At 42.1% G+C, this 15,491-nt stretch overlaps 1 protein-coding gene across 4 annotated transcripts in view; it reads right to left on the bottom strand.

The window, feature by feature from the left end:
• Fsip1 (fibrous sheath interacting protein 1) overlaps positions 1-15,491 on the bottom strand; it is a 117,652-nt gene that overhangs the window by 71,492 nt on the left and 30,669 nt on the right. For all 4 annotated transcript variants that reach the window (XM_055598437.1, XM_055598591.1, XM_055598514.1 and 1 more), the window contains one exon: positions 9,568-9,705. In XM_055598437.1, the coding sequence (XP_055454412.1) occupies positions 9,568-9,705 (138 nt within the window). The remainder of the gene's footprint in view (positions 1-9,567; positions 9,706-15,491) is intronic.

The raw sequence follows: 15,491 nt of genomic DNA, 5'->3' as shown, positions 1-15,491 counted from the left end.
CACATCTACTCAAAGTAATTCTACTTGAGAACACATCCTGCCAGGCATGTAATCCCAGCCCTTGGGAGGCTGAGGCAGGAAGAGCCTCACTTCAGGTCATCTGAGCTACACAGTGAGACTGTGGGTCAAAAACTAAAGGCTGAAATGTAGGTCAGTGATAGACATGGGGTTGATCTCTAGCACCAATAATTATAATAATAATACATCCCGAGAAAATAAGAAGCACAAACATGTGCTCATGCTATCATGATTTATAGCGACAAAAACACTGAACACTACGGAAAATAAACCAAGAGTACAGTCCCTCAACAGTCATGTTGTAACATAGTATTAAGTTGCCGCTGTTTCTGAGTATTTTATTTTTACTGTTTTTAATTGTGTGTATGCGTTGGGGGGTGCTCACATCTTATCAAACAACTGCTGTGAAAATTTCCCTGACCATTCACAGCCTGCTATTCAGTGTGGCTCTGTTGTACTAACACAGTTTTATTTCCCTTTATTTACTTCCATCCAACCGGACAAACACATAACCCCAAAGTAGCATTCTGTCCCAAGGCATTTGCAAAATTCTAAACTCACATCACCAATCTCCCCAATGTCAAATCTACTCCACCTGATCTGAGGTGGTGTTGCCGCATGGAGCGCTGGGTTTGCCTTCTTTCTGATCACTACTCCAGAGGCCTTTAATTTTAAAAGACCCTGAAATGTGGCTTCCCAGACCTCACAAGTATGGAGGCCCGGCCATGGCAGGTAGAGAATGAGTGTGCTGGCTGGCTGCCAACCATACACTCTGAGCTTGGGAAACGTTCTAAGCGACTCATGTCCAAACAAGCCAGTTCACGGTCTTGCTCCAGCCAAACTCGGGTTTCTAAAGTATCATGAATCTCTGTGCCACTGGCAAAAAACATCCAAACTTCATATGATCTTTGGTTCCCGATCTTTCCACAACTGGCCCTTCCCAACAGTATAGTCTTTCTTATTCCCGCTCTCATTCGAGCCAAATGAAACCCTACTTAGTCCTCAAGGTTCAGTGTGTGTTTCGTTTTTCCACAAAGCCTTTCCAGGCCTCTCTGAGGTAATTATTCTTCATTTGGTATTCCCTATTCAGGACAAGTTAAGTGCTTTCTTTGCCATGTCCCTTGCTGTTTTCTCTTATTGTTTAAATTTTCATGCCTGGTGACTAGTCCCATCCTTTTCCACAAGATCAAAATTTTGAGTCCACACCTCACTTTCCCTTTCGAGATTCACACATAGGAAATATGCAGAAATCTGATTGCATATAATGAACTCTGAACTTTTTTCTATTGTGGAACACGTAAAAGTAATATAAAAATAGACTATTTTTATGACTAAAAAATAGTAACAGCTCATTGTTTCTGTTTTGAAGCCCTGACTAATACCTGAAGGGCTACCTTTTGCTTTGGACAGGAAAAAAAAAGGGCTGGTCATCAGAACGCACAAAGCATTACTAGTCCCCTTCATAGCCCAGGGGTCCCTACAAACTCAGCAGCTAAACTGAGGAAGACAGAAATGCTTATGCATCTAGAGATGATGAAGAGATGTTCTAAAGCAAAACTAGGAGTCAGGATATTTGTGGCATCGCCAGGCGAGTTCACATTTCAAATGCATCTTTAAGCAGGAAGTATTCTAACAGCCATTCCCGTGGTTCATGAACAAAGCAATTAGGACCAGAGTTCTCTTTGGAAACTGAGGCTATGCTGTGAAGTCTGTATCTGCTCATGATTCCAATGTGAGCTTAGGTTTTGCCCAGAATCATCTTGTGACTGTCAGGTGTTCATGCGGAAAACTACAGACAGGAGCTCTGTTTTCTATTTGGTTAAATCACAAAAAAATTGCCATTATCCATCACTTTTGGCCTACGAAAAGAACAATTGCACATTATTTAAAACAATTCTTTATACTCTGGTAGCTCATGTTTCAAATTACATCCTAGAATTTTTATTTGTTACAAGAAAACATAATTAAACCTTGAAAGCAATACGAAATGTGTTGTGAACTTAGAAGTAAAAGAAAAGAAGAAGGGAGAGATATTTCCGAAACTCTTATTTCATAATGAATTTCTATGTGAAATAAACAAAAGTCACCAATAAGCAAATGAACATCCCGATTTGAAGACAGGAACACTATCTGAAAAGACAACTCACTAAAGAACATATGCCCATGGTAAAGACGCATAGAAATAGGGGATCAACTTCACTTATCATTGGGAACTGTACATTAATACAGCAGTATTGTTTATGTATTAGAATAAACAGTGAAAACACAAGAAATAGAAACAGTTACTCTTGGTCAGCGGGAATGGTTCAGGCACTGTGGAACACAGGTTGGCAAATTCATACAGAGGTGATGTATGCTTACCATAAGATTTATCAAGTGTTTTCCTAAGTACATAGCCAAGTAAATTAAAAACACATAGACACAGAAACCTGTCCAGAAATGCTTATAGCAGGTTTAAAACTGCCAAAATATGGACACAATCAAGATGTACTTCAGCAGGAAAACAAACAACATGTTTCAATGGATTGTAGCTTAGTGATAACACAATATGTCAATTCATTAAACAACAGAGAAAGTCTTTAATAGATATGAATACGTTATATAAGTGACGACAACAAAGCTATCGATTTTTACCTACTATATTATTTCTGCTGTGTGGAAAGGGTAAAATGAGCCAATGCAAAGATCAGAATTGCCTAGAGCTCATGGGAGGGGAAGGAAGGATGAGTAAATGGAAAACTGAGCTATTCTGCGATGAAAGCATTATCCTGAGGGGGTCATAATAATATACATACTATTGTGTGCACACCTGTTATCTACCAGTGCTGGAAAGCTGCAAACCGTGTTTCTCGGACTGGTTTGAAAATATGGAAGGCGGTCTCTCAAGAACAACAACACAAAGCTTTAGAAAAGCCACAGAAAGAGGAGTGTGACAGGCTAAGCACCAGAACTCTGTAAAAGATCAAGGCCCAACCCAAGCACATCCTTTCTCATTACGCTTGTGTTTGTGTAAGCACTACTAGATGCCGTTTCAAATGTTCTCACACAGTCCAGGGCCCCTTTTATTTCTTTAAACACATCAGATGAAGCTGTGTTACTTTCTGAAACGAGACGTTCCAAACGTTGTGGTCTGTGTGGAAGAGACTCCACAGTGTTTTTTCTGTTAACCCTTGCTCACGGTCGACTTTTCCCTTACGTCTCAGCGGGGAGAGGAAGCGGGTAGTTCTCTATGGTGGATTCCTGTTCCTTCAGCTTCACTTGTGAGAATTAATGTCTGGACTTAAACGTCACTCTTCAGGGGCCTTTCCCTTTTCTTTAACCAGAAGCTAGGAGTTCCCCCAACTTAAGATCTAGAACTATGAGCAGTGCGTGTGCAAACTCAAAACCAAGGTTCTACTTAGAAAGTCTCAGGAGACATTTTGCTATACCCCAGTCCACCCACAATCAAAGCAAAGATTTAACACACACACACACACACACACACACACACACACACACTGACAACCTCTCTAGACCCAGGTTTTTCCTAGTTCTTCCACTGACCTATTCTCTCTCCAGATCCTCCCCTATCCCCCACCACCACCACACCTGATCCTCCACCCCCTTTCCCACACAGCTCCCTTCCTCCCTCCCTCCGTCTACTTCAGATGTCTATTTTATTTCCTCTTCTGAGTGAGAACCAGGGATCTTTCCTTGGGCTCCCCTTGGCTTCTTTGTGTCTGTGGACTGTAGCACAGTTATCCTGTACATTATGGCTAACGTAAGAGGAAGGACTGCAGGAGCCAGAGAGGTAAAGGACACTAAAAGAAGACCGACAGAGGAAACTAACCTGATGCCATGGAGGCTCACAGAGACTGAACCACCAACCGAAGAGCCTGCATGGACCTAGACCCCCCCTACACATATGTAGCAGATGTGCAGCTTGGTCATTATATGGGTCCCCAACAGTGGGAGTAGGGGCTGTCTCTGACTCTTGCCTGCCTTTGGATGTCTTTCCCCTAACTGGGCTGCCTTGCCCGGCCTCAGTGGGGGAGGATGTGCTTATCCCAGATGTGACTTGAGGTTCCAGGGTGGTTTGGTACCCCTCAGCTCCCCGCCTATCTCTGAGCAAAAGGAAAGGGAGAATGGGGAGAGGGAGGTGTGAAGGCGGAACTGGGAGAAGAGCGGGGAGTGGGCTGGAATCAGGCTGTAAATTGATTAAATAATAAAGAAAAGAAAAGAAAAAAAAACTAACCCCAAAAAATAAATAAATAAAAATGTAAAAAGTTGAACTTTTTTCACTTTTCTTTATTTTGGTGTACATGTGTGTATGTGTGGGGGTGCTCGTGTGCCATGGTCCACACATGGAGGGCACAGGACAACCTGCAGAAGTAGGTCCTCTCCCTACCTTGTGGATCCCAAAAATAACTCAAATCACTTAGGCCTGGCAGCAGATACTCTAACCCACCAGGACTTGCCAGCCTTGAATCACTTTTTTAAATAAAAATTCCAAATAGAATTTTAGGGACCATATTTGTGATGTATCACTCTTCTCCCAAAATAATAGTGTCAAAAATACAGTAGTGGAGACAAACGGTATCATGTCATATACACAAAAGATACTGGCAACAGGAACTTAATATACACAAGGTCCAGTACATCAGGAAGTGAACCTCCATGTTATCCCCTGGCGTGTAATAAACTAAACACCAAGGCAGAACCTGGCCATATCAAGAGAGAGTCGAGGTCCAGGAGACACAGGCTGCATAGAAAACAGAGAGGGGAGAGCCAGGTCCTGATACTGAGTCCCAGAAGTTTGCGTACTCAAAACCACAGCCTTGGTGTCAACACAAAGGCAGGACTGAGATGAGTCTACTGGTCAGTGTCAGCCTTCAGACTGTCAGCTACTCGTTTTAGCAGGTGAGTTGTGCTAGCATTAAATCCACTCCGCCGGTCCTTAATCAAGCACAGAGTACCCGGATTTATACTCTAGGGAAAGCTTCTTAGCCACCAGTAGCAAGCAGACCCCTGATGATCCTCACTGTGTGTCACTGCCTTAGCCAATCCCTTCTTTGGGGCTAGAAGCATCTTTAGGTGACAACATTAAAAAGGCAGTGTGTTCCAAGAGCCCAATGGGTGCATAAAACCCACTAGTACCAAACCTTATCTCTACTATGCTCTCTCCTATGCATACATGTGTACATTTAATTCATAAACTGGGCACACCAAGAGACTGGTGACAGCTGAGAATATGCTAATAAGAGTCATGTGCACTAAGGAAAGGGCTCAGCTGAAGTTCTTGCTAGGCAATCGTGGACCTAAACTCAATTCCCAGAACCAACATTTTAAATAAACAGCCATGGTGGCACAGTACACGAGGTAGTCACAAATCCCACACACAAAAAAAAATTGGTGGACCCACACAGAAGTATTAGGGGTTGTATTTACTGAGAAGTACAGAAGAACTGAGGGGTGACCCAAGCCTACTGTTAACGACTGGGAGCTTCTGAAAAAGCATTTCTCTGTTCAGTACTTGGGTTTCTGGACTATAGAACTAGCCCACGTGACAATTAGGCTCTCTACAGCTGAGTTGCCAGTGATTAACACCTGCAGGTATGACCTCCAACCCATTCTCTGAGCAAACCAAATCCCCTGGTCTTTGGGCTAGGTGCTACATATTCTAATAGCAGGTTAAATGATAGATACTTGTCGAACTAAGAACCAGAGTACAAGGATTGATAGCCCTTTGTGAACGACACTCTTTTTTAAAATTCCTTTATTTATTACAGTTTATTCACTTTGTATCCCAGCTGTAGCACCCTCCTTCATCTCCTCACAATCCCATCCTCCCTTCCTCTTCTCCTCCGATGCCCCTCTCCCAGTCCACTGTTAGGGAAGGTCCTCCTCCCCTTCCATCTGACCCTAGCTTATCAGTTCTCATCAGAACTGTTTTCATTGTCTTCCTCTGTGGCCTGGTAAGGCTGCTCCCCATTCAGGGGGAAGTGATCAAAGTGCCAGCAACTGAGTTCATGTCAGAGATGGGGCCTGTTCGCCATACTAGGGAACCCACTTGGATACTGAGCTGCCATGGGCTACATCTGAGCAGGGGTTCTAGGTTATATCCATGAATGGTCCTTGGTTGTAGTATCAGTCTCAGAAAAGACCCCTGTGCCCAGATTTTCTAGTTCTGTTCCTCTCCTTGTGGAACTCCTGTCTTCTGAGACTCATAGCCAAATTTTGGTCAGAGTGCAGGGAATCTTAAGAAAGAAGGGGGAGGTGAGCCACATTCTTATCCTTGATGCTCAGCAAGGGGCTTAGAGAACTAACCAGCCTGACGGAATAATAACACAGTTCACCAGACAAGGCTGAACTGTGGTTTCCAGGAAACAGAAACAGGAAGGAATGTGCAAAGATGTAGTAGCTCTGAGAAGGCTCAGTGGAGACACAATAAAGATCTGAAAAGTGTCGTGGGTGCTTTTGGAATGACTGGAACCGTAAAGAGCCTGCCCCCACAAAGCTAACAAACCACTCTCCATTGTGTTAGTAACAGGCTTGCGGTGGAGGATAGGATCGCTGATTCTTTTGAAAATCCAAAAACTAAAAATTGAAAGCAGTGCAAGGTGGAATTATCACACTACTTCTTTAAAGGCACTTTTTTACCTCAGTCTAGAACTTAAAGATGTTCTTAAGGAAAAAAAAAAAAAAACAACTTAATATCAAATGGGCCATTCTATACCTTAGAAAGATTAAACACAAATTGAGGTTACCTCTTAAATTATTAAGAAGTTCATCATTACATCAATAGATTACAATATCTCTAAATGATACAATGCAATTATAGTATATCCTTGATTACGATTCCTCTTCCCTTAGCAGAAAAGGGAAAAAAATCAATGGGAAGCAGAAAATTATCTAATTAAGCTATTCATACACTACAACAACATATATATACATATACATTACACAGAGCTGGTAAGATCTCCCTTCAACCTTGACTTTTATGTTTTCTATCGAACATTTTACGTGAAAGTCATACATTGATGAGGTGCATTATTTTTATTGTACTGCCACAGTCTTAGTTGGACTCATGTTGCGTAAATTGATTCAGCATTTCTTAACTAGAGAACATTTATGTTGTTTCCTATTTGTTGGCTTGGCTTTTCTTGGATATCACGTCTTTAAAAATATTTCTAAAAGTAAGATTATATGGGCAAAATATAAATAATGTTGAAGTCACTGTTGTAATTATTAGTCAATTGTTTTCTGAGGGGAAAAAAAAACTATTTAAAAAGTTACCAATATATTCAAACATTACTCTCCCCAATCTGTACCATCCCCAGTCACACACAATCACATCACAGTGCTGATATTTTTGGTCTAACGGGCATGTGAACCTGAGTTACCAGTAACCCTAAATCTCATTCATTATAATGACAGTCTAGAACTGTTGAAAGATCACTGATCAGGCAGGAGTATAAATTCTCATCTTCATAAGCATTCATGCTTTTTACAAGTTAAAGTTGGGGAGATACAGAAAAATGTAAAACGTAATTTAAAATTCACCTGTCATCCCAATATGCTTTTCCTTGTAGGATGTCATAAATAGTTTATTTTCTTTCTTCACCTCTCCATCACCCCTATCCTCACTAAAAGCCGTCACTACTAGCACGTGACACACATCAGGCCAGGATTTTGCCATGACTTCTCAGTACACCTGGGCCACAACAATCAATCACTGATTCACGCATCAGCATCTTTCTCCTTATGTATCTACACATCTTCTTTTCAAGATGTAGAGATCTACTCATACACTTGACAGTTGCATAGCACTGTGTGTTGTTATGTGGCGTAAGTTCTGAAAATGGAACAGAGAGGGACAATGGGAGCCCAAGCTGCCATCTGGAGTACATATGGAGTACATATATTACATTCATTTTTCTTCTAGTTATGAAATCATAGGTATCATCAACTCCCTTCCTCTTTGACCCTCCATTTCAATTATCCAAGTTCTCCTCACTCTGTCTCAACTCAATGCCTGTTGTCTCTATTTTGGAGACTGCCATCTTCCTAAGACCAGATGTGTCTGCTTGCAGACCACTACAACCGACTGTGACTTGACATTCCCTCGTTGAAGGAGGGGGTGAAGCGGGTCTCTGGACCCTCATCTGAGTATCCAGTGACTCTTCCCAGTCAGAGATTCTGCCTTAAGCTCCTGTGACCTTGAGTATCTAGGCCCGGGAAGCCTGTGAAGGGCCTCCATTTATGCAGCCATGGGAAGCCGCCATCCATAGTGGGTGTACACCTTCCAGGGGACCTGCTTGAAGCTTACCCATACTCCTGCCCATTACCCCTTGCTCATACTCTGTAAGCCTAATAGCCTCCTCATTGGTTCCCCAGGGTGAACTTTGGTGTAGTGGAACTTTAGTTTGTCATTAGCACCTTGGGAAGGATGGTGAACATTGTTCACATCTCCCCTTGGGGAAAATGCTCACAATATACTATCATCACAAAGTTGAGAGTCACTGAAGACCCGGCAATTTGGATGATAACCACAGTGCCTACAACAGACAGTTGCATAACAGGACTATAACTCTAGGAAGTAATATATAGGGGATAGGGGTTAGTTAGAAACCTAGGTGGGACCAGAAGCTTATAGAACACCAAAACCAATAGAATCAACTTTCTGAGGGAGGAGAAAACAAGAGGGAGATGTCCCAGAGACTCTCCTTTGTATGGCAAATGACAGAATTGTCCGTAGAGATTCCTTTATATAGTTGTTTTATACAGCTGTGGCTTCCAGGTATACAACCTCAGGTCATGCAGCTTAAGCAGCCGTGCTCTCGAAAGGGTATTCCATTAGAATGGAGGAAGAGAAAACAACACAGAAGAAGCAAGCAGTTCCCAGAGGCCAGCCTACAGGAGCTGCACATCTGCTCTCTCGGCTTCCTGACTTCAGGGAACTTGTGACCAGCTGCCTCGACTCCTACCGCCATAGTTAGTGGCTAAAGCCACTCTCACCACCACACCTTTCCTGCCATGACAGGCTGTCCCTCAAACTGTAAACCGAAATAACCCCTTCCTTCCTTAAACACAAAGTTCAAGGCCGGCGTGGGCTACAAAGTGAGACTCTTAACGCAAAAAAAAAAAAAAAAAAACAAACTTGTCATCAATACTGAGATAGCTTTAAATTAAAAAAAAAATAAGCAATAGGCTTAAAATTATTTGTACTGTATTAAAATTAACAATGTATTTATTGAAACAAAAGGTAGAAATATTTAAGCACTAAACTTAATTCATAAAAATGCCTTTTTCGGAAAACTAAAAATTTTCCCCAATAGAAGCACAGACCATTAAGTACATGAATCATTGTTGAGTTCAGATAGTATTTTCCAGGTTACATTATGTAAATTACTGTATCATTACCTCATCTTAAATTCTATGAATCATTATCTTTAGCGTTTATTTAAACTGGGCAAGTTCTCGCGCCCAATTCAGCACATAAAAACAATCTAACTGAACTTTTTCTCGGTACAACAAATGTCTGCGATTGCTTTAGACGAGAGAACACACCTGTTCGTTGAGCTCTCTCAGCTCCCCATCGATGGCTCTCAGCCGAGACTGCTGATCCCTTTGCTTTTTGTTGTCCCGGAGTATCTTTTCTCCTAGAGTTGGTTCCGTATTCTTCTCTTCTTCCTCGGGGTCAGGCTCCTAATTTAAAAGTAAAAGAGTTCACTCACAGGCTGGTCAAGGCATGGCTGCTATAGACTCCCCAACAGTGACAGAGACCTGAGAGTCCACTGCATTGTTCAAACAACCCCTCTTCCCTGCAACCCACGCTTATAGTTCTTTCAGGTTTTCCTATTTGAAGAATCAAGAGCCCAAACACACATGAAACAAATGGGAAAATAAACTCGGCACCTGAGGTCACCTGAAAAGGGGGAAGGTACATGGGGAAGGACCACGTCTGAGTAGGAGCCTGAGCCCCTCTGCTCAGTAGACAAACTGCAGCTTCTCTGGGCCCCGGGTTTGGCACATACATTTTATTTTCACTTCTGTCTTTAATTTCTCTAATTCTTTGCAAACTTCATACACGTATACAATGAACTAGGAGCATATCCACTCCCCAGTCACGCCTCCAACCCCTCCCCGGATCTCCCCCATGACGCCCATCTCCCAACTTCAAGTCCTCTCCTCTCCAGAAAAAAAATAACCCGCTAATTGTATTTCATGCTGCCCACATGTGCTCTGCTGTGGGGCCATCCACCGAAGCATGAACGATCCACCAGTGGCCACGCCTCCGAAGAAAAATGGTCCTCCCTCCCCCAGGAGCTATCAATTGCCAAAAGCCCCTCGGTCAGAAGCAGGGCCTCCTGAGTTCTTGTGCTGGAACTTTGGCTGCGTGGGACTGTGCAGGCAACCGCAGCTGCTGCTGTACCATGTAAATTCTCTAACTGTCTGTCCTTGTTATTAGAGGCGCATGTATAATAACTGGGAGAACTTAGAGCTGGCAGCGTCAGAAGCTTTGAATCTTGGTTCTACTTGGCTCCTGAGACGACATCACCGAGATGAATGAGCCTCTCTGAGCTCCACACTTACACTCTGTGAAATGAAAATGAGACCGAGCCAAAGTCATCGCGGCATATAATAGACCCACAGCCGATCTCCGTACCCGGACATGGCGTTTGGAGACAGGAAACAGTATATAAAGCAAGCATTTCATGACTGCTTCGTGGATGTCAATCACATGGTTCTTGGCAGAAGCATAGTCGCTCAAGGTTACTAGAATTTCTAGGTGAGTAGGAGTGGACACGTCTTGGTAGTAAGCTGATTCTCTAAAACTGAAATCCTCTCTTTCCCACAGGCATCCTCCTCCAGCTGCCGCACAGGAAACTGGCCTAAGAGACATCTCTGGCCACTTTCCAAGGGAGTTGGGTCCCTCTGCTTTCATTCCCTAGCCATAACTAGTCATCAAAAGCGCTCAGCATTCTAGTTTATGGTATTTCCCATAATTCCTTTTTCTTTCTTTTTTTTTTTTTTTGTTTTTGTTTTTGTTTTTGTTTTCTCCGCCTCTGAGATCAAGCTGGCCTCGAACTCACAGAGATCCGCCTGCCTCTACCTCCCAAGTGGTGGGAATGAAGGTGTGTGTCACCACAGCCCAGCAGCACCTCATTCTTTTTGCTGCCTAAATTCAGACCATTCACCAGTGAGTTTCAAATTCCAGCATGACTCAGCGTTATCTCCATGGTTGATGAACAAATGTGGAGGCCAGCCACTACCTGGGAAACACTGGCTCAAAGGCAATCGCTAACAAACTGACCACTTAAAACTCAACTATCTGAAGATTTGAGAGCTACTGATGTTAGAGACTGCTTCATACCCAGGAAAGGGCCTCAGTTCGGCCAGTCATCCCGTTGATTTCCTCCTCTACAGAGAACCAGTGCAGCAAGGCATGCTATGGCCAGGGCAGTGCCTAACTCCTCAGTCTCAGATTCATACCTCAGCCATACTCTCAGCTACCCTGGGGCCTCCACCCTCAACTCCCTTCAGAGACTAACTCATTTGGATCTAGCTCAGGCATATATCCATCCTAAAGTATTTGCTGATGTACCTAGAGAGGAAAGTCTGTTCTTAGGCCCATCTTACTCACTAGTTCCTTCACTGCTCGCTCGTACCACACATCACTTCCTGGGCAGCAGCATCACTGACCTTGCTGTGTCCCAACACACACTGGAACCCTGAGCCTGCACAAGCACTGACCAGTGAACCCTTATTTCGGCTCTCATAACTTTGATCACAATTAATGTTTGATCAGACTTATTTTGTCAGCAAAATTCACATTAGATAACATTCTCCTGAGCGGGCTAGTAATGTGGGGAGTTGGCTTCGTGTGTGAAAATGTTTACCACGAAAGCCTAACCATCAGAGTTCAGAAACCCAGGACCTATGAAAAAACTGGACATAGTGGAACAAGCATCTGAAATCTAAGCTGGCTCTGCCTTCTGTTTCTTGTCCCAAACTGTCTGGGAAGTGGGTAGGTAGCTAGCTTTGCGCAGGAATAAACTGGAAGAAAGTTTAACAATAATTAACTTGATAAAAAAATATTCTCATTATTGATCAATACTGGGAATATAGATCAGTGGTTGGACTTGACTAGCATACATGGAAACCTGTGTCCAGGGGAGGGGGAATGTGTGTGTATTCAGTACAACTTTACTAGCTTTTTTATGCTTCTTTAATTTTCTATAGTAAATGTGTTAATTTTATAAGCAGAGAGGCCATTTTCAAATGTTGAAGCAAACATAGCCTTCCACCAACCCTACTTCTGTTCTGCTCTGATAGTCTCTCCATGCTGAATACATGCAGGCCTGGAGGTCAGACCTTGGCTCTGGCTCTGCTGGAGCAATCAGGCGTGCAATTAAGATGCCACACCTGCCTGCCTTTCGAATCTTAACTTCTACTGCCTTCTCTACAGTCCTCTGTACTAGGAGTTGAAGGGTATGTGAGACCTTTCCTTATGCACACTCTTTGACACCAGAACCATCTAGTTCAAGTATCTGAAGAACACCATTTCATGAAAACAGGTCAAGAGGAAGTAATAAAAAAAATTAATTACTGGTGCTGTCAAGTGACCTTGCTGCAGATTCAACAAAAGCCAGGTGCTGGGGGGAATTCTTTTCTGACAGCAAACACCAGTCTTCATGATCTTTGAAAATTAATTCAGCAGATTCTCCAAGCAATAGATTGTTTCTGTGGCCGTGAGACAGTCAAGAAGGATTTTACAGAGAATTCGGCAAAGGTTCTCCTTGATGTAGCAGGAGTGTCTAATGGCAAAAAGAATTAACCCTAAGGTAAATTGATATTTGTTATTCTGACTAATTGATTGCCAAGAGATTCTGAGTTTATCCTTTAAAAAATATCTGTGATGTTGGCTGAGCCAAAAGAGGCCTTTGAAGCTAAGTACACTCACATTTCATAAGTCAAGTACAAAGGATATTACTCAGAGCTCGCTAAATTATTTGATATTCAAAGAAGCCATGCGTTAAGGACACAGACCTGTGTGTATAATGTCAGCCCACCCTGCGATGTCTAGGCTCACTCTTTACATGTCCATAAGCCACTCCTATTTCTTGCTTCACATGGCTCAGTTGTCCAAATATACTGAAGAAAACCTTTCAAAGGGACTGTTTTCATCATCTTGGAAGATGACCATGAAATAAAAGAAATCTTGCTGGCATTGGAGGCATCACAGGAAAACAAAATATAAAATTCAAAACAATTTGTGAAAAAGGGGAGCAAGAGCTATTTCCCAGATCAAAATGAGAATTCTGACAGCCTGGCTCTAGAAGCAAGGATTGCTGAAGTAAGTTCATGCTTATTCCTTAGTGAAAGCCCAGTGCTCCTGAGACACACTGCCACGGTTTCTGGAGGGAGGTAAAGTCAAGGCTTCTAACTATCATAGACTGAGCGGTGACTGCATTCCTGCTTTGAACCTGTGCATTAAATCTAGGGGAAAATGGCCTTGTCAGTATACATTTTTCAGGATTACATGTCAAACAGAGCTCAATTACTCCTAAATTTTAGCTAGTGTTGAGAAAGAAACAAACAAGCCAAATTCATTGTTGCTGTCAGCAGTTGTGTGATTCTGGCAAGAAAAGAGATGAATATAAATACAATTTTCTTCAGCCAAATAGTTAGTAGTTTTGGTTTATTTTTTCTTTGTTTCGTTTTGTTTGTTTTGTTTAGTTTTACCAAACTGTGTGAAAGAATTAATATTCCAAGCACAGGATAATAAATCAAGTTAAGGAGAGCCATTATATTCAATTAAATTAGTTGGTTTGAGAACAAAGAAATACCTCTTGTCAGTGAGACCCATTTCTGAAGACTCTTCTTTGACCAGGGAAAGGGGGAGGAACTCTAGCCATGAAGTGGAATTCTAGATTTAGTAAGACTGGTCGCATGAGAGATTAATAAACTCTATGTCTTTACAAGAGCCAAAAAAGAATAGCATTTATTATTGAATCCAGTTGCTGAGAATTTAAGAGACTGAATGTTACACAACTCTCATATCATAGATATTTCTGGAGAAGGCTGGAATCTACTCTATCTATAAATGAGAAAAACAAAATTATGTGCCATCACTCAGTTTTACAGGGTGATTTCCAATACGGAGAAATGACTGACTGGTTTGTTGGCAAGTCAGCAGATAGAAAAGCACAGGTAAACACAGTTAACCCACAGATCTTATGAACAAAAGCAGCTTCGATTGGTTCTCTGGCTCTGATAAAATGGGAATTAAAAGCACATGAGAAAACGGCAACCACATGATATTGTTAATATTACAGCAGCAGCAAAAATAGAACATTCTTTGTTTTAAACGTGGCCACATGCTTTGTTTTCACAGAAGATAAATGCTGCTTTTAAATGTTTTCAGAAGTTAGAAGTGCCGGGCATGTGGCTGATATAAGGATGGTCACAACCAGCAACTCCTAAGGGCCAGAAGTGTGGCACTTCCCACACCCCTCGCAATGAGCAGAGCTTTGCTAATCATTTCTAGAGACCCTCAAAGCATGGGTTTCCCTCCCTACTGACTTAACATCACACAGAAACCACAGAAGCTACATCAGGGAGCCTGTGTCTCAACTTACCCAGAAAACCATTTTCTTGACAACATGATACAGACTGTTAATGGAAAATGGAGGACCCAGAGAAAACAATGCCTGCCACCCAGGTCAGTCTGCCCAACTAGCTGACACCAAGGAATCAGGTGAAGTGTTGCCACATTTTCTAACTTTTCAAGGAAAAACTAGAAATCAGCATTTTCGTTTGAATTCACCTAACTTTTAAATGTTGAGCACAAACATTTGTAAACACTTTGTGGGCCTACTGAAACCCATCTGTGAATTTCACTGGCCCCACCACCTCCGGCTCCAACCTTGCGCTATGTGGTGGCAGTCTTCTGTGGCTTTTCTGAGGTGGGTTCTGGGAATCAAACTGGGGTAGGTCCTCATGCTTTCACTTTCGAGGCAGACTTTTGAACGGCTGAGCAATCCTGGGGCCTACAGTTTGCATTTTCTAAATAGTGGAGTGGAAGTTTAACAGAACCTCTAATCAATGCCCTGGTACACAGAACAAGGGCTAGAGCTAAAACAGGAAGCAGGGCTTTTTAAAAATGACTGTTTCTTTTTCCATTTTTTTCTTTTATTTTTGAGATTATAAAATAATTAAATCATTTTCCCTCTTTCCCTCTCTCCCTCCCTCCAAACCCTCTTATATAACCCCTCCTTTCTCTCTTTCAAACTCATGGCCTCTTATTATTTTATTGTTTGTTACATGCATATATATATATATATATATATATATATATATATATATATATATACACACACACATATATATCTTCTTAAACATGACCTGCTTAATCTAAATAATGTTACTTGAAGCTTTTGTGCTCCAAAGTAGTCAAATTTATCTTTAAGCCACTGTAACTCCTAGTA

The sequence above is a fragment of the Psammomys obesus genome, unplaced genomic scaffold (assembly GCF_907164565.1).
Source record: "Psammomys obesus unplaced genomic scaffold, mPsaObe1.curated_primary_1811, whole genome shotgun sequence".
Taxonomy (NCBI): Eukaryota; Metazoa; Chordata; class Mammalia; order Rodentia; family Muridae; genus Psammomys; species Psammomys obesus.
The sequence above is the reverse complement of the archived record's forward strand: the minus strand, read 5'-3'. Positions and strand labels throughout refer to the sequence as shown.